This window comes from Hoplias malabaricus, unplaced genomic scaffold (assembly GCF_029633855.1).
Source record: "Hoplias malabaricus isolate fHopMal1 unplaced genomic scaffold, fHopMal1.hap1 scaffold_254, whole genome shotgun sequence".
NCBI lineage: Eukaryota > Metazoa > Chordata > Actinopteri > Characiformes > Erythrinidae > Hoplias > Hoplias malabaricus.
In genome coordinates, this window is record NW_027100997.1 from 33,517 (window position 1) to 52,230 (window position 18,714).

Below are 18,714 nucleotides of genomic sequence, written 5' to 3' on the forward strand. Positions count from 1 at the left end.
TTTTCACAGTCACAAAAACATATTGCCCCTCAGCCCACGGAGCTACAGAGTCGAGGTGAGATCTAGGTGTGAATTAACAACCGCAGATGAACACTGGTGCAGAGGAGGCGGCAATGAAAAAGCAAGAAATACTATGTAAAGGTCAACTGCATGTCTCCATTGACACAAACACACAGGCTTGTTTTTATATTTCTTGATTTTCAGTGGAATGTAAAAAGATTATATTCAGAGTAATTTTGGAGTGTTTCTATTGGTGTTTCTATTCTATACAGCTGCTGTGTTCAAATGATGCAGTAACTAAACACACACACACATATATGTGTGTATGTGTGTGTGTGTGCATTTTTGTCATTCTCCTTTTCACACACACACACACACACACACAAACACACACACACACACACCTCTCTATGCACCACTTTGTTGAACTGTCGTGTCTGTCATTGTGATGGTAACCTAGCAACAGAGGTCTCTTCCTCTGACTGAACCTTTTTCTTTGATCAGAATTATGAAACACTGTTTGAAAAGCATATGATAATTTGAGAGCACTGTATTTGTTCTCTCAGGGTTTACATATGGTCAGAAATATTAAACATGCAGAATGATTACATAAAGAGTCAGGGTATAAAGGTCTGATGGTGTTGTATTAAAGATGGTGTTCATGATTTTATTCTAACACTCAATTTCTCTCTCTCTCTCTCTCTCTCGTTCTCGCTCTCTTTGTGTCTCTCCCTTGCGCTCTCTGTCTCTCTTTTTCTCTCTCTCTGTCTCTTTCTTCCTCTCTCTCTGTGTCTCTCTCACTCTCTTTTCTCTTTCTTTTAACTTAAACATTATGAACTATGGATACCTATTTATTATCAGTTACTGTAGGAAGATCACTGGGGTAATGTAAATAAAGTCCTATGATTTAAATATATTGGACAGTAATATTTTAAGGAAGAAAACATAAAGGGGGACTATCCAAGATTTTGCAGCAAACAACAAAAAGGTTTAGTGGAGTAACGCGTCCCGAGCAAAGAAAAAAGCCACCTTTTGCCCTGTTTTGCTGTTCTCAAGACTCTGTGTTCACACTCACACCACTTATAGTCCTCCATCTGGAAACTTGGGCCCTGCCCAGTGAAACCGACACTGCACACAAAGCTTTCCCTATGCAAGAAGGCTGATTCCACTACCAAACTTTTCGGACAGCACAACCCTTCAGATATTCCTCTATTAGGATAAAACATGTTCTTCTGCATAAACAGCCTCTAACACAGAGTGAGACAAGAGAAGGATCAGCACTGGACTGACTTTTCGTGACATGGTTAACACCAAGTGCTGCTGAAAGGCCCCAACAGAACTCCCAGAAGCCCTCTCCTGGTCCAGTAACTCCTCTACCTGCTGATGTAGGGTGATGGTGCACTGGGTAAAACTGCCTTCACTTCTCTAACTCCCTCTGTCAGGTAAATTCCTGCTTCACTTATTGCTGTGTTGCACCTGGTGAACTAAGAGTGCATATTTTTAACATTCCACCTTAAATCCTGCTGCAAATACACATTATGTAATGCACGAGCCTGAAGTTAACTTCTTATTTGCCAGTTTCTTATTCAGATTTCCCATTCCACCTTAAAACCTGCTCCAAATTAGACTCTGTGTTGTTAATTAACCATTCAGGACATTTACTGTCATGTTAGGGCTGAACCAGGGAGGTGAAATCATGTGCTGAGGCAATTTAAACTTTAAAGAACACAAACACAAACCAAATTAATGAAATGACAGATAACAACATTCACACATTTCAACAATGAACACCAACCTAGGAACACAGAGGAAAGGGCTTTCACAGGGATGACACCCTCAGAGCTTACAGGGTACTAGCTCACAGCACAACTAAAATAAGGGACACACGAGGAAGAGAAAACCAAAACAGAGCCAAACAACAAGCAAAATCAAACTACTGAGCAGTATTTTAGAATAAAATAACTAAATAAACACATTTCACCCAGGCATTTCTTGGATGATCGACTATATTTCGTGTAAAATAGATTTCAATCTAAACCTTCACTATAACACCTCAGTACAAGAAGCAGGTCTCTTCTACAAACACCACAGCGCAGTTTAAATGGCTATCAGCCGCTTTTCAGTTCCTGGAGTAATCTGTCACTGGCACCTGTACAGTGCCACAGAGATACAGCATACTGCACGTAAGCAACAGATATGTGTTTATGTGTGTGTGTGTGTGTGTGTAGCAGAAATTACTGCTAACAGCTAAATACAGCACATGGGTATGAGAGACTAATACACTTAAACGAAATATTATTAACTTCACATTTCAAACATGTATCAGTACCAGATGTGTGTGTGTGTGTGTGTGTTAAATGGTTCTCTTTGAACATTCATTCTGTGACGGATCATTAATGCACAATGTCTAGCACATTATCAAATGACAGACCAATCACAATCATGATTTGGGACTATCCCCACCCACCAACACACACACACACATAGCTGTATAGTGTGTATGAGGCCTCAGTTACAGACTGAAGACATAGAGAGACAGATGAATGAAAAGGGGAAAGAGGAAGAGAAAGGAAGGAGGAAGGTGAGGGAGAGAAGGAAAAAAATGCAGAAAGGAAAGAACATGGGGAAAAGGGAAGATGACAGAAAAAGCTACAAAATAAACTGAAATCACAGCACGTGAAGAGAGGGTCAGAGGAAAGTGAGAGAAATAAAGACTGAGAAAGGGGTGGGAAGGTGGAAAGTGAGAAAGAATAACAGGTGTCAGACTCACCACACGGGACACAAAGTGAGTAATGAAACAAACAAATGGTCAAGATGATAATTAATATAGTCATTAATATAATAGACGATAGACGGGTGAAAAGGAAGAAAAAAGAAGGGATGCAGGACGGGGAGAGAGCGGGTGAAAGAGACTAAGGGTTAATGAACAATACGTTTAGTTGGGGAACATAAAAGTACCATATTCTATAGTCATTGTATATTTTTAAGTTCCATATTATACATTACTTCTAAACTTTTAAAGTTGTGTTGATGTCATTCGCCCCGTTTCATCTCCAGGACTTTTATTCTCCACAGTTGTGTAATGAAAGATTACAGAGATCCCCCTCTCCTTCTGGAGAAGAGAATGTAATGAACCTTTAGGAACACAACTGGACTTTAACACCACTGCTGTACCTTTAAAGATACACTACACAGTTTGTAGCTTTAGTGACAGTAATGTACCTGTACTGTACCTTTATTTCTGAGAGTGTAGTTTCCAGAGTAAAGCACAGAATGAAATGAAACATACTGGATGAGTATATCATTTGTGTAATTGGCGCTGGATACTCTTCTTTAGTGGAATGCTTTAAAAAAAAAACTAAACCTGGCAGTGAAAACAGAACCATAAAACCCTCGCGGAGGAGCACACGCTGCTGGGTTCATGCAGGGTGTCTGATGATGTCAGCTCCAGAAGCCGTGAGGGTGTGTAATATGAGACTCGTCTTCTACAGTCACTTCTGTTAGAGATGGACAGCTGGGTGGGGGGCATTTTGGAGTGTGTGTGTTAAGGGTTGTCTGGGGCTCTAAGCATTGAGAGGGGCTGGAGATAAGCAGGTGTCTAACTGCTCTTTCTGCTGCCGTCAGGGGCGTCTGGTAAAGCTTGTCTCCGACGAACCCTCGCCGGAAGCCAAAGCGCCATTCACTAATAACAACAGCGTGGTCTAAGACCCCCACCTCTGCCTCAGAACATTCGAATGAAACAGGGATTAGCTGCAAAGTGCTTTAGAAAGTACACTTTACCTCGTTAGTTTAACAGAATCCAGCAGGGGGTGACTGTGCAGGAAGAAGCCCTTAAAATAAGAAACCTTCCACTGTCTACAATCAGAAGTAAAACTGTAAATATGTAAAAAGGTCAGACATGGCTGCTAACAGTTTTAAGCTGTTGGATATTTATATTTGTGTCCATTTTATAGATTCACTACATCATATGGTGATAAGAGATCACCAGGCAGAGTGGCTTAAGGGAAGAATGTGAATATAACAGCGATTTTCCACTGCATAGTACCTATTCTATTTGACTCTACACAGCTCTGCTCTCTTTTTGGTCCCTGGTTAGTTTTCCACTACCACAGTTCCCCCAATAAACGTAGCAGGTGATTTCACAAAATCCCGTCTCTAACGGAAACGGAGATCACAACAGTGTTTAATCATCGTCTTTTCGTTTTTTGGGACTGAATGCATGAGTTTGGACAGATCACTGTAGTTTTATCATTGCTTGTTGCAGCGCCCAGTTCTCGAGGGATTCATTAATCGGGCACCAGTTAAAGGAACAACTGAAAGCCTGAAACTCTTCATAAGACCATAGCATAATTTTTCGAGTGGCTGTTGGATCTTGTAAAAACGAACGCTTTTCTGTTCATATTTGGTGATGTGAAACAGATTGGGGGGTCAAATTTGGTCTGAAACCAAAGAAAGATAGGCACCTTGTAGTGGACAAGAACATTAAGACACAACACCAGCTTTCAAATAGCTTTGTAAATTTAAAGAAAAACACATTAATCATATCTCCACTCGCCAACCGCTTAAAAATACATTCACAATGTATTACGGACCCAGGACGTTTCGGAAGTGTGAGCACCAATGGAAAACAGAGTGTCTGGATTTGGTGGCAGACTGTTGGCTGAGAGTGAACTTTGGTTTGTAGAGCTGCTGGTCTGAATATCGTAGCACAGTGAGAGTATTCTACAATGCTTCAGGAAGCAGCTCCAGCCCGGTCTGAAGTAAATGAAATGGAACGGAACATTCCTTTGGCCTCCGTCTGAAGTTCCACAGCTTCCGCTATGACCTCACCACATTCTCCTCTACTTCTGCTCTCCGTCCGTCCATGGGCCGATCATGAGAGGGACATTTACGGCTGTGAAAAACATTTAGGGAAAAAACTGGAACTGCCCGGGCTGTACGAGAAGTTTCTTAATCTGAGGTGTGTAAGGTGATAATATCTGGAGTTGTTTTTGGAAGTTGTAATACCACCTTACACCCACTGCCACTGAAACTCTTTTCCAGCATGTGCTCGTTTGGGAAAGGGAATGATCTTTTCCTCATGTTTCACTGGGTAAACTGTGCTCAAAGCTAAAATCAGACTACTGAAAAATAAATTACTTAAAATTAAACACTTTAAGAACATTCAGAATTGGTTTGTTTTGTGTTAATTCAATAAAAATTAAACTATAGTGTCAACAATATTTATAGTTTTAAATGTTTTAACTAGAAGGACCAATTAATAGAACGAGTGGTTGGGGTGGGAGTGGACGGGGTGCTGGGTGTTGGGGTGGGAGTGGACGGGGTGCTGGGTGTTGGGGTGGGTGTGGAGGGGGTGCTGGCGGTTGGAGGCGGTGCAGGGGGTTGTGGAGGGGGTGCTGGGGGTGTGGAAACGGTGCTGGGTGTTTGGGTGGGTGTGGAGGGGTGCTGGGGGGGATGGTAAGCTGAAGTTAGACACTAAAGGGGTGTCTGTCCAAAAAGGTTGAAAAGCCCGGTTTAGATAATTAGGGTTCGGAACCATCACATGGGTAAAGAACTACAAATGAAACACTGCTGAGCTGAAGATTGAGAAGGGGGTACGAGGTCAGTTCCTGAACCAGGACAGTGCTCTGTGAGTTTGCTTCCTCAGAGCATTTAGTATGATACAAAAATAACATGGATATCACTGTGGTTTATGAGGACGGGGCCGGTCTGTGTGTCTGTGCAACCTACTCCCTGGTTCTGCCTAGTCATGTGATATCTGGTCTAATTATACAGTCTGAAAAAGGCCATCCCCTGCCTCTTACTGCCGGTCTCAAGTACCCCCCCCCCCCACACACACACACAGAAGATCTACAACCTACATTTATGTGACAAATATACACCTTCCATCATCAAAATCCCCATCCATTTACAAGCCTTTACAACAGCAGAGTGGCCTCATCGTCATATTCATAAATGAACTATTAATAATGGGATGTTTAAGTTTGGGGCGGCACGGTGGCGCAGCAGGTAGTGTCGCAGTCACACAGCTCCAGGGGCCTGGAGGTTGTGGGTTCGATTCCCGCTCCGGGTGACTGTCTGTGAGGAGTTGGTGTGTTCTCCCCGTGTCCGCGTGGGTTTCCTCCGGGTGCTCCGGTTTCCTCCCACAGTCCAAAAACACACGTTGCAGGTGGATTGGCGACTCGAAAGTGTCCGTAGGTGTGAGTGAATGTGTGTGTCTGTGTTGCCCTGTGAAGGACTGGCGTCCCCTCCAGGGTGTATTCCCGCCTTGCGCCCAATGATTCCAGGTAGGCTCTGGACCCCCCGCGACCCTGAATTGGATAAGCGCTTACAGATAATGGATGGATGGATGGATGTTTAAGTTTGCAGCGCAATTTCAGGGTCCTAGAGTTGTGGGTTCGAAGCCCACCTCAGGCCACTTTCTGTGTCTGCGTTCTCGCCTGGAACCAGGTACTAAATAAAATTCTGTTCCATGTGCCAAGTACCAAACAGAAAAGCTAAACCAAGTAGAGTAAAGTCGAGTCGAGTCAAGTACACACTTTAAAATGATGGTTCTACAAGGATTCTTTAGTAAAGAAATAGTTATATATAGAACCCTGAACACTCGAAGAACCTTTTCCATGATTAAAGGGTTCTCCAGATCAATGGAGAATGTGCTATTGAGGGTTCTACACAACACTTTTTAGAGAAGGGTTCTACATGGCACCAAAAATGGTTCCTCTGTTGTTACGATATCAAGCTTGTTACAGCAGAGGAACCCTTTTTAGTGCCCTATAGAACCCTTCTCTGAAAGGTGCTATTATAGAGCCATCTACAGCACCTTCTCCATCGATCTGAAGAACTCCTTCACTATACAAACACACCTTTAATCATGCAAAAGGTTCTTCAAGTGCTCGGGTCACTCAGGTTCCTCAGGCCACTTTCTGTGAAAAGTTTGAGATGTGTTCTCCCTGTGTCTGCATGGGTTTCCTCCCCCATCCCAAAACACATAAACCCCTGTTGTTAAGTAGACAGGCTATGCAAAATAGTCCATAGGTGTGTGTGTGTGTGTGTGTGATGTCTGGTGATGGACCTGCGCCCCCTCCAGGGTGTGTTCCTGCTTCCGTCCAATGATTCTGGGAAGGCTCTGGACCCACCCCTGCCTTGAACTGGATGAAGTGGTTACAGAATGAATGACAGTGTACAATTTCATATGAAATCATTGTGAAATCAGTGGCTTCATTACGTAGAAATTTGTGGAATTTCCTTTTAAGGAAAATGTCAACATCAGATATTTTCAAAAGATTTGAAAGTGTACAAACTACAAAGGGCCTTTAGCCGGAGTCAGAGCAGTTGCTGAGGTTTTCTGATGAGAGCTGTTTTGAGTTCTCCTCTGATAAACTACTCTTACACAGTTCCGAGAGTTCGCTCGCGCTGAAGTAGTGTGAACTGAAGCAGGACGTAGCGCTGAGTGTGTTCCCTACATTGCTGTGGCTTTGCTCATATGTAAACATTGGAGCTCAGCGCACCCCAACACAGGGAATTATTGTTAGCGGCACTTCCTTTTCTCCGCCTGGGCCTGCTCTGGTAGCGCTGACGGCCCTGTGTCGGCCTGTTTCTCATTAAAGCTCAAGGAAATCAGCCTATCGTCTAACAGCACTCTCTAACGTCATCAAGGTGCTTTTCCACAGCATGAACTTTCATCCCCGTCCCAGTTACTGTGTGAAATAATGGCACTCTTCAGTGTACTCTTTCTTTCCTTTGCACAGTGCCTTTCTGTTTTTCTTCATTTCTGCTTACGGTCAGCCGACTATTTTCATCCTTTTATACTGTCTTTAATTAGAGTTATTAACATCTGCACTTCATTAAACGGGAACTAGATGCACCGCCACAGCGTTGCTCTATCATCCAAACTTTGGAAGAGTATTTTATTCTAGAACAAATAATATTATATCTGAACATCCAGCAGAGTTCACGGCTCTCAGCTCAGAGCAGAAGTGAATATATTGGCACTGCATTAGAGGGCAATTCCTCTGAACCTGTAACGGGACTGATGTCAGTATTTAAGTTGCATTGTCTCTGAAGAAAAAGGAAAAAAAAAAAGAGTTTTTTTGTGTAACGTATAACTGTGATTCAAAGTTCAAAGAGTCTCCTGCTCTTTTATCATTTTATAACTCTTGTGTGGTATTAAAAATGACAAATGTAATTTTATTTAAAAAAAACCACAACTACAAAGTAGTGTTGGACACAGTATTTTCCTCAAGAACAGAACACATCCGGAACACAACGGAGCTCAGAACCAACGCAGCGCCCAATAAACTCTTCACTTTTCACATGGCTTTATTTTTAGATTATTTTCTGTTAAATAAACTGAGAATGTGATTTTAATACGACACACAATTAAAAGAGTGTAAAAAGATAAAAGAGTGGAGAATGTTTGAATATTGAAATACAATTACAATCACACAGTTTCCGGTGAAAAACTGTCACTGAATCCTAAACATACAGTTCTGGGTCACGGAAAAGTGTGTGTAAGATCTTCATGTGGATGCATGTGAGGGGGGCCTGCTCTAATTAGGGGAGGACTGTGAGGTGAAATTACACAGGCAGCAGATTACATTCTCAGCTGGAGCAACTCCCAGCAAACATTTTCCTTCCCCTTTTAAAATCAGTTGCAAATTTGCACAAGAGTCTCAGAAGTCTCAACATTATTGAGAAATATCCTTTAGAAACTGTCAGCAGATATAGCGGTTAGTCAGAAACATCAGCTCTGGGTACATCTGAATAACAGTATCTAAGCCCAGAGAAAATACTAACAGAGAAATACTAAACAACTCAAGACATTTCAATACAATTCAACTTTAGTTAGAGCAGGATCTAAACACTGCACACAGAGATGAGTCTTCACTCTGTGTTTGAAGACAGTGAGGAATTCTGCCGTTCAAACAGCCAGCAGACGTCCCTTCCAACATCTGGGAGCCAGCACAGAAATGACTTGATGCCTGTCTTCCATAAAACACACACACAAACACACACACTCACTGCATGCAGACCAGTGGCTGAGACACATTTTCTCAGTCCAAATTTGCTCTGAGTTATTCTTTTCAACATTTCCTCAACACACTCACACACACACACACACACACACACACACACACACACAACATTCCAGGTAGGGAATGATATTCCTTACAACATGTCCTTCATGTGTGTTCATGTGCACAGGGGACCAATGAGGTAGCACAGGCCACAAAACCTACATTCTACATTCAGAGAGAGAGAGAGAGGGAGAGAGAGAGGGAGAGAGAGAGAGAGAGTGTGTGTGAGAGTGTGTGAGAGAGAGTGAGAAAGAGAGAGAGAGAGAGAGAGAGAGTACGTGTGTGTTTGTCTTCCTCCTGCAGCGTAAAAATAGATGGAAAATTACAGAGTGTCGTTCCCTACTGCTCTGGGAGGAAGTGGTGCTCAGTGCAAGAGCCACACACACACACACATGCGGAGACACACACTCACACTCACACACACACACACACACACACGCAGTGGGTTCGCATCAGTTAGCAATTTAAAACTTTTTTTTTTCTTTTTCTTTAGCTTCATAGGTCGTAGATGACAGAACTAAAGAAAGTCAACAATGTAAACTACGTTTGGGTCAATGCCAACACATTCATCCACATACAACTGGCATTAAAGCCACCTGTGGGGCAGGGGAAATGCATGACGTAACTTTTAAAAACTACTACTGTATATTAACACCTCAGTTAGAAAGAAAAGGATTCACAAAATAAGCTGAACTGCTGACCCCTGGCCACCACAAAGAGTGACCATAAGAACTGGACCACAGACCATGGTTTTACTGAACATGGTGCTTTTCTACTGCATGGTACCTACACCACTCAGCTATATTCTCTTTTCAGTACCTTTTCCATTTCCCAGTACAACATCTACCCCCTCCAACATGTAGCCGGAGATGTCACAAAACCCTGTCTCTAACAGAAACTGCGGGCTTTGGAAACCACAACAACGACAGCAGTAACATTTAGCGTTGTTTACATAGTGTGTATTTGAATGCTTTAGTCAAGCAGCTCTCGCTGGATTCATTTGTCGGCCACCGAACCAAGGAGCGTTTGAACCTCTTCAAAAGACCACAGAGTAATTTTACGAGTTGCCGTCGTGAGTCGGATAAAAACAAACGTGATCTCTGCTGCAGCTGGAGATTTTACAGATGGAGAGTTGGTGCTGGTCGTCTGCGTTGCGTGGCGTAGAGTGACGACTCTCTCCGGACAATCAGCGCTCTGCAAGGTTTACACGCCACGGTTTAGTCCCTACTCAGCTTGCTTCCAGGTACCAAATTTATATATATACATATATATGTCACAAGAGTAAGGAAACTTATTATTAATTTGATGGCCATGTTGAACGTTGCCATCTTAAAAATGTGAAGTAGCTGCATGTCACTTTAGAAAACTTGGCCAGAAACTGCAGGTCAGTGTAACTTTATTTGTTCTGTCTGCTGTTTGAACGTTGTTTTCATGTTATTTGGTGTTTCCTTATCTTTGAGACACACTGTGTAGAAGTCCAGATGTGAGAAGCAGGTTAGATACTGCTCGGCTTTCCTCTCTTTGTTTACGCAACAAACCACTGGAGGATGAGGCCACAGTAAGAGCAAAGAAGAGCCTATAACACTCTCTCCAAAACAGCTCCATCAGAACCAGTTGAGCCTACAGGAACACCCAGGAGCACCCAGCCATCTTACTGTAGCCTCAGCATCTGGGACCCTGGGAACCCTAAATTGCACAAAATTAGTGCCTACACTGAGAGTACACCATGGTCATCAGAACTTAGACAACTTTCACTAAAAACATCTGGCTAATTAATGCAGTATTATGTTGAGCTGAAGTGTAGTGGAGAGGTTAAGACATGTCCAGTGTTAAAAGGCTGTTCCTCAGTTAGCTGTAGAGCTGTAAAGCTCATGTAATAGAAAACATAAATTTTGATTACAGTCATTTTATTTCATTTTATTTGCAGGGATACAGATAGAGGGTACAGATAGAGAGTACAGGTAGAGGGTACGGATAGAGGGTATGGATAGAGGGTACAGATAGAGGTATGGATAGATGGTATGGATAGAGGGTACAGATAGAGGGTATTGATAGAGGGTACAGATAGAGGGTATGGATAGAGTGTACGGATAGTGTGTATGGATGGAGGGTACAGATAGAGGGTATGGATAGTGTGTATGGATGGAGGGTACAGATAGAGGGTATGGATAGAGGGTATGGACAGAGAGTACGGATAGAGGGTACAAATAGAAGGTACGGATAGTGTGTACGGATGGAGGGTACAGATAGAGGGTATGGATAGAGGGTACGGATACAGGGTACAGACAGAAGGTACAGATAGAGGGTATAGATAGCATGAGTTCACCCTGACTGTGGCGTACTGTTATAACTGCTGACAACTGTAGGAGGCAAATCAAAAAACACTGGTGTGGACAGAGTGTGGACAGAAGTGTGGACAGAGTGTGGACAGAGGTGTAGACAGAGGTGAGGACAGAGTGTAGACAGAGTTGTAGACAGAGTTGTAAACACAGGTGTGGACAGAGGTGTGGATGGAGTGTGGACAGAGGTGTGGATAGAGTGTGGACAGAGTGTGGACAGAGGTGTGAAAAGAGTGTAGACAGAGGTGAGGACAGAGTGTAGACAGAGGTGAGGACAGAGTGTAGACATAGGTGAGGACAGTGTGTAGACAGAGGTGTGGACAGAGTGTGGACAGAGGTGTGAACAAAGTGTAGACAGAGGTGTGGACAGAGTGTAGACAGAGGTGTAGACACAGGTGTGGACAGAGTGAAGACAGAGGTGTGGACAGAGTGAAGACAGAGGTGAGGACAGAGTGTAGACAGAGGTGAGGACAGAGTGTAGACAGAGGTGTGGACAGAGTGTGGACAGAGGTGTGAACAAAATGTAGACAGAGGTGAGGACAGAGGTGTGGATAGAGTGTGGACAGAGGTGTGGACAGAGTGTGGACAGAGGTGTGGACAGAGGTGTGGACAGAGGTGTGGACAGAGGTGTGAAAAGAGTGTAGACAGAGGTGAGGACAGTGTGTGGACAGAGGTGTGGACAGAGGTGTGGACAGAGTGTGGACAGAGGTGTGGACAGAGGTGTGGATAGAGTGTGGACAGAGGTGTGGATAGAGTGTGGACAGAGGTGTGGACAGAGTGTGGACAGAGGTGTGAAAAGAGTGTAGACAGAGGTGAGGACAGAGTGTAGACAGAGGTGTGGACAGAGTGTGGACAGAGGTGTGAACAAAATGTAGACAGAGGTGTGGACAGAGGTGTGGATAGAGTGTGGACAGAGGTGTGGACAGAGGTGTGAAAAGAGTGTAGACAGAGGTGAGGACAGAGTGTAGACAGAGGTGAGGACAGAGTGTAGACAGAGGTGTGAACAAAGTGTAGACACAGGTGTGGACAGAGTGTGGACAGAGGTGTGGACAGAGTGTGGACAGAGTGAAGACAGAGGTGTGGACAGAGTGTGGACAGAATATAGACAGAGGTGTGGACAGAGGTGTGGACAGAGGTGAGTACAGAGTGTAGACAGAGGTGTGAAAAGAGTGTAGACAGAGGTGTGGACAGAGGTGAGGACAGAGTGTAGACAGAGATGAAGACAGAGTGTGGACAGAGGTGTGAACAAAGTGTGGACAGAGTGTAGACAGAAGTGAGGACAGAGTTTGGACTTGGGTGTAAACAGAGGTGAGGACAGAGTGTAGACAGAGGTGTGGACAGAGGTGAGGACAGAGTTGTAGACATAGTGTGGACTTAGGTGTAAACAGAGGTGTGGACAGAGTGTAAACAGAGGTGTAGACAGAGGTGTGGACAAAGGTGAGGACAGAGTGTAGACAGAGGTGTAGACAGAGGTGTGGACAGAGGTGTGGACAGAGTGTAGACAGAGGTGTGGACAGAGGTGTGGACAGAGGTGTGGACAGAGGTGTGGACAGAGTGTAGACAGAGTTGTAGACATAGTGTGGACTTAGGTGTAAACAGAGGTGTGGACAGAGTGTAGACAGAGGTGTGGACAGAGGTGTGGACAGAGGTGTGGACAGAGGTGTGAAAAGAGTGTAGACAGAGGTGTGGACAGAGGTGAGGACAGAGTGTAGACAGAGGTGAGGACAGAGTGTAGACAGAGTGTGGACAGAGGTGTGAACAAAGTGTGGACAGAGTGTAGACAGAGGTGAGGACAGAGTGTAGACAGAGGTGTGGACAGAGTGTAGACAGAGGTGTGGACAGAGTGGAGGACAGAGTGTAGACAGAGGTGAGGACAGAGTGTAGACAGAGGTGTGGACAGAGGTGTAGACAGAGGTGTGGACAGAGTGTAGACAGAGGTGAGGACAGAGTGTAGACAGAGGTGAGGACAGAGTGTAGACAGAGGTGAGGACAGAGTGTAGACAGAGGTGAGGACAGAGTGTAGACAGAGGTGAGGACAGAGTGTAGACAGAGGTGAGGACAGAGTGTAGACAGAGTGTGGACAGAGGTGTGAACAAAGTGTGGACAGAGTGTAGACAGAAGTGAGGACAGAGTGTAGACAGAGTGTGGACAGAGGTGAGGACAGAGTGTAGACAGAGATGAAGACAGAGTGTAGACAGAGTGTGGACAGAGTGTGGACAGAGGTGTGAACAAAGTGTGGACAGAGTGTAGACAGAAGTGAGGACAGAGTTTGGACTTGGGTGTAAACAGAGGTGTGGACAGAGGTGAGGACAGAGTGTAGACAGAGGTGTGGACAGAGGTGAGGACAGAGTTGTAGACATAGTGTGGACTTAGGTGTAAACAGAGGTGTGGACAGAGTGTAAACAGAGGTGTAGACAGAGGTGTGGACAAAGGTGAGGACAGAGTGTAGACAGAGGTGAGGACAGAGTGTGGACAGAGGTGTGGACAGAGGTGTGGACAGAGGTGTGGACAGAGGTGTGGACAGAGGTGTGGACAGAGTGTAGACAGAGGTGAGGACAGAGTATAGACAGAGTTGTAGACATAGTGTGGACTTAGGTGTAAACAGAGGTGTGGACAGAGTGTAGACAGAGGTGTGGACAGAGGTGTGAAAAGAGTGTAGACAGAGGTGTGGACAGAGGTGAGGACAGAGTGTAGACAGAGGTGAGGACAGAGTGTAGACAGAGTGTGGACAGAGGTGTGAACAAAGTGTGGACAGAGTGTAGACAGAAGTGAGGACAGAGTGTAGACAGAGGTGTGGACAGAGTGTGGACTTAGGTGTAAACAGAGGTGTGGACAGAGGTATGGACAGAGTGTAGACAGAGGTGTGGACAGAGGTGTGGACAGAGTGTAGACAGAGGTGTGGACAGAGTGTGGACAGAGGTGTGGACAGAGGTGTGGACAGAGGTGTGGACAGAGTGTAGACAGAGGTGTGGACAGAGTGTAGACAGAGGTGAGGACAGAGTGTAGACAGAGGTGAGGACAGAGTGTAGATAGAGGTGTGGACAGAGTGTAGACAGAGGTGAGGACAGAGTGTAGACAGAGGTTTGGACAGAGGTGTGGACAGAGTGTAGACAGAGGTGAGGACAGAGTGTAGACAGAGGTGTGGACAGAGTGTAGACAGAGGTGTGGACAGAGTGTAGACAGAGTGTAGACAGAGTGTGGACAGAGTGTGGACAGAGGTGGGGACAGAGGTGGGGACAGAGTTGAGGACAGAGGTGAGGACAGAGGTGAGGACAGAGTGTAGACAGAGGTGTGGACAGAGGTGAGGACAGAGTGTAGACAGAGGTGTGGACAGAGGTGTGGACAGAGTGTAGACAGAGGTGTAGACAGAGTGTGGACAGAGGTGGGGACAGAGGTGGGGACAGAGGTGGGGACAGAGGTGAGGACAGAGGTGTGGACAGAGTGGAGGACAGAGTGGAGGACAGAGTGTAGACAGAGGTGAGGACAGAGTGTAGACAGAGGTGTGGACAGAGGTGTGGACAGAGTGTAGACAGAGGTGTGGACAGAGGTGAGGACAGAGTGTAGACAGAGGTGAGGACAGAGGTGTGGATAGGTGTGGACAGAGGTGTGGACAGAGTGTAGACAGAGTGTAGACAGAGTGTAGACAGAGGTGTGGACAGAGGTGTGGACAGAGTGTAGACAGAGGTGTGGACAGAGTGTAGACAGAGGTGAGGACAGAGTGTAGACAGAGGTGTGGACAGAGTGTAGACAGAGGTGAGGACAGAGTGTAGACAGAGGTTTGGACAGAGGTGTGGACAGAGTGTAGACAGAGGTGAGGACAGAGTGTAGACAGAGGTTTGGACAGAGGTGTGGACAGAGTGTGGACAGAGTGTGGACAGAGTGTGGACAGAGGTGTGGACAGAGTGTGGAGAGAGGTGTGGACAGAGGTGTGGAGAGAGTATAGACAGAGGTGTGGACAGAGTGTAGACAGAGGTGTGGACAGAGGTGTGGAGAGAGTGTGGAGAGAGTGTGGACAGAGTGTGGACAGAGTGTAGACAGAGGTGTAGACAGAGGTGTAGACAGAGGTGTAGACAGAGGTGTGGACAGAGGTGTGGACAGAGGTGTGGACAGAGGTGTGGACAGAGTGTAGACAGAGGTGTAGACAGAGGTGTAGACAGAGGTGTGGACAGAGGTGTGGACAGAGGTGTGGAGAGAGCAATGTAAGTACGCTGTCACTGTGAGACACAAGTATCTCACCCAGAAAACTCTAGGAGTAAAAACCAGCTGCCATTTGGTTCCAAAGCAAAACGCAAACATCAAAGCGTCAGCAGCCTTTCAACTGCACAATAACAATGTGCAACATTTATTCATAAATAATAATCAAAAGAACACGGGCAAAAACACTCAGGAGCTCAAACTCATGGTCTCTTAAAGACAGGATCAGACTTTAGACCACTGCGCCAACTGGGAGCCGGCCAATAATTTACAGCCATTATCTTCTAGCTCTACTGATGCCACCTGATCCAGAGGGAAGATATATTTCCTCAGTAAGCAGCAAATACGGGTAGAATTTTACTGAAAAATAAACAAGTGTGGTTTTGAACCTATCATCATCAGGTCTCTGAATCCATTTCAGGGTTAGGGTTTAAAATTAATCAACTGTTTATATATGCGCAGGAGAAGAGGTATATTCTGAGGAGATTGTGCTGAACATCACGGAAATCACTGAAACTGCAACTGTAGAGGAACATGAAGAAAATGTGACTTCAGAAGGAGATCCGACTACAAAGAAAGAACTGCTGCAAAACAGGAGAATATTATAAAAGTAAAAGGTTTGTTTCTCCTTCTCCTTCGGTCTCTTTCTCTCTGTTACTGCATCTCACGCCTCATTCTCCCTGTCTCTTACGCTGCTGCATCGTCTTATATTCACCCTCACCCTGCTTTTTCTTTTAAAAACAAAAGCAGCATCAGCATCGTCAGCTTCTTACCTTCAACGAGTCGAAGCAGGCGATGACTCGGCCGTTCTCAACCTGGCAGCTCTTGGCCGGGTGCGCAAACTTACACTCGGCGTCCGTGCGTGAGCATGTGCCTCTCTGGAACTCGCGACACACCTCCAGTGTCAGCCACTTGGGGTCTCGGATGTGTGCCATGCTCATTGCCATGGCGACCACGAATAAGCTGCCCTCTACAAGACAGCCGCCGGTGTGTGTGTGTGTGTGTGGGGTTGAGAGGACCTGCTCTGTGTCTTGCTTGTTCTCTGTATCTCTGGTGATCTCCTTCACTCAAGCGTTCAACATGGAGTGTGTAGTTGTTCCTCGGGGGAGTGTGTGAGGTAGAGGCAGAAAGAAAATTCCCAGGCAGCCGAAAAGAAAACAAAAAAACTGTGCTCCAAGATTTCTGTTGGCTGTTTTTTTTCCTCTTTCCTCCACATACACAGCGCTGAGTATCCTGCTGATCCCACTCCTCTCTGTCACTTCTGGGGGCTCTGTAGTTGGTGTGTGTGTGTGTGTGTGTGAGAGAGAGAGAGGTGAGGAAGAGTTTGACCAGGGTCACCAAAGTTGTTGCAGGGTCTGGAGTCAAAGCTTGTGCTCGTGGCCTGGCTTTGGGCAGCAAGCTGGCGGAAAAGCAAGGTGTGGCACTACAAGCGGGTCCAAGCTGCAGCAAGAGAGGGCACTATCTTCAGTACCCACCTGCAGAGAGAGAGAGAGAGAGAGAGATCAGAATCTACAACCAACTCATTCATCAGCCTTTCACTACACTTTATTAACACAGTTATTAAAAGCAGAGTTGCCAATTGATTAAAACAAATTAATTTGCTTTGATTAATTGCAATCACATTGTCATTTCTTATTACTGAAGCTTTTATTAATGACTATTTAAATGTAAAATAAAAGAATCAATGCAAGTGTCTACAAAAAATTTTATCTCAAATATAAATGTAAAACGCTGGTATGTTCTTGTGTTTTTGGGAGAGATAAATGTGTAGCATGTGATAAACAGGACGAACTGGTCAGAGGAAGCCTTCCTTTTTACTTTATTATAATATCACAGTGTAGACAGACAGTCACCCGGAGGAAACCCACGCAGACACAGGGAGAACACACCACACTCCTCACAGACAGTCACCCGGAGGAAACCCACGCAGACACAGGGAGAACACACCACACTCCTCACAGACAGTCACCCGGAGGAAACCCACGCAGACACAGAGAGAACACACCACATTCCTCACAGACAGTGACCCGGAGGAAACCCACGCACACAGAGAGAACACACCACATTCCTCACAGACAGTCACCCGGAGGAAACCCATGCAGACACAGAGAGAACACACCACACTCCTCACAGACAGTCACCCGGAGGAAACCCACGCAGACACAGAGAGAACACACCACACTCCTCACAGACAGTCACCCGGAGGAAACCCACGCAGACACAGGGAGAACACACCACACTCCTCACAGACAGTCACCCGGAGGAAACCCACGCAGACACAGAGAGAACACACCACACTCCTCACAGACAGTCACCCGGAGGAAACCCACGCAGACACAGAGAGAACACACCACACTCCTCACAGACAGTCACCCGGAGGAAACCCACGCAGACACAGAGAGAACACACAACACTCCTCACAGACAGTCACCCGGAGGAAACCCACGCAGACACAGAGAGAACACACCACACTCCTCACAGACAGTCACCCGGAGGAAACCCACGCAGACACAGAGAGAACACACCACACTCCTCACAGACAGTCACCCGGAGGAAACCCACGCAGACACAGGGAGAACACACCACACTCCTCACAGACAGTCACCCGGAGGAAACCCACGCAGACACAGAGAGAACACACCACACTCCTCACAGACAGTCACCCGGAGGAAACCCACGCAGACACAGAGAGAACACACAACACTCCTCACAGACAGTCACCCGGAGGAAACCCACGCAGACACAGGGAGAACACACCACACTCCTCACAGACAGTCACCTGGAGGAAACCCACGCAGACACAGGGAGAACACGCCACACTCCTCACAGTCTTCCGGAGCGGGACTCAAACCCACAACCTCGAGGACCCTGGAGCTGTGACAGAGACACCACCTGCTGCACATTCTTACAGCCCTTTCTTTATCTTACGTTACAACTCTGCAGTGACACCACATCACTTTAGTGTAAATGCTGCAGGCCGTAAAATTGTGTTTTTACCATCACACCCCTGTCTTTCCACTCTCTGGGCTATTTTCAAACTTTTACTCTCCTTCTGTCTCTTATTCACACATTCTTTCTGTCATATCTTTTACACACACACACAA

The 18,714-nt window shown here is 45.7% G+C and overlaps 1 protein-coding gene across 9 annotated transcripts in view; it reads right to left on the bottom strand.

Moving 5' to 3' along the window:
- LOC136683883 (muscleblind-like protein 1) overlaps positions 1 to 17,073 on the bottom strand; it is a 44,284-nt gene extending 27,211 nt beyond the window's left edge. For all 9 annotated transcript variants that reach the window (XR_010799376.1, XM_066659047.1, XM_066659052.1 and 6 more), the window contains exon 1: positions 16,384 to 17,073. Coding sequence is in view for 8 of the 9 variants with exons in the window: in XM_066659047.1 (XP_066515144.1) it covers positions 16,384 to 16,557 (174 nt within the window). In the remaining variant the exon portion in view is untranslated. The remainder of the gene's footprint in view (positions 1 to 16,383) is intronic.
- Positions 17,074 to 18,714: the final 1,641 nt, after the last annotated feature.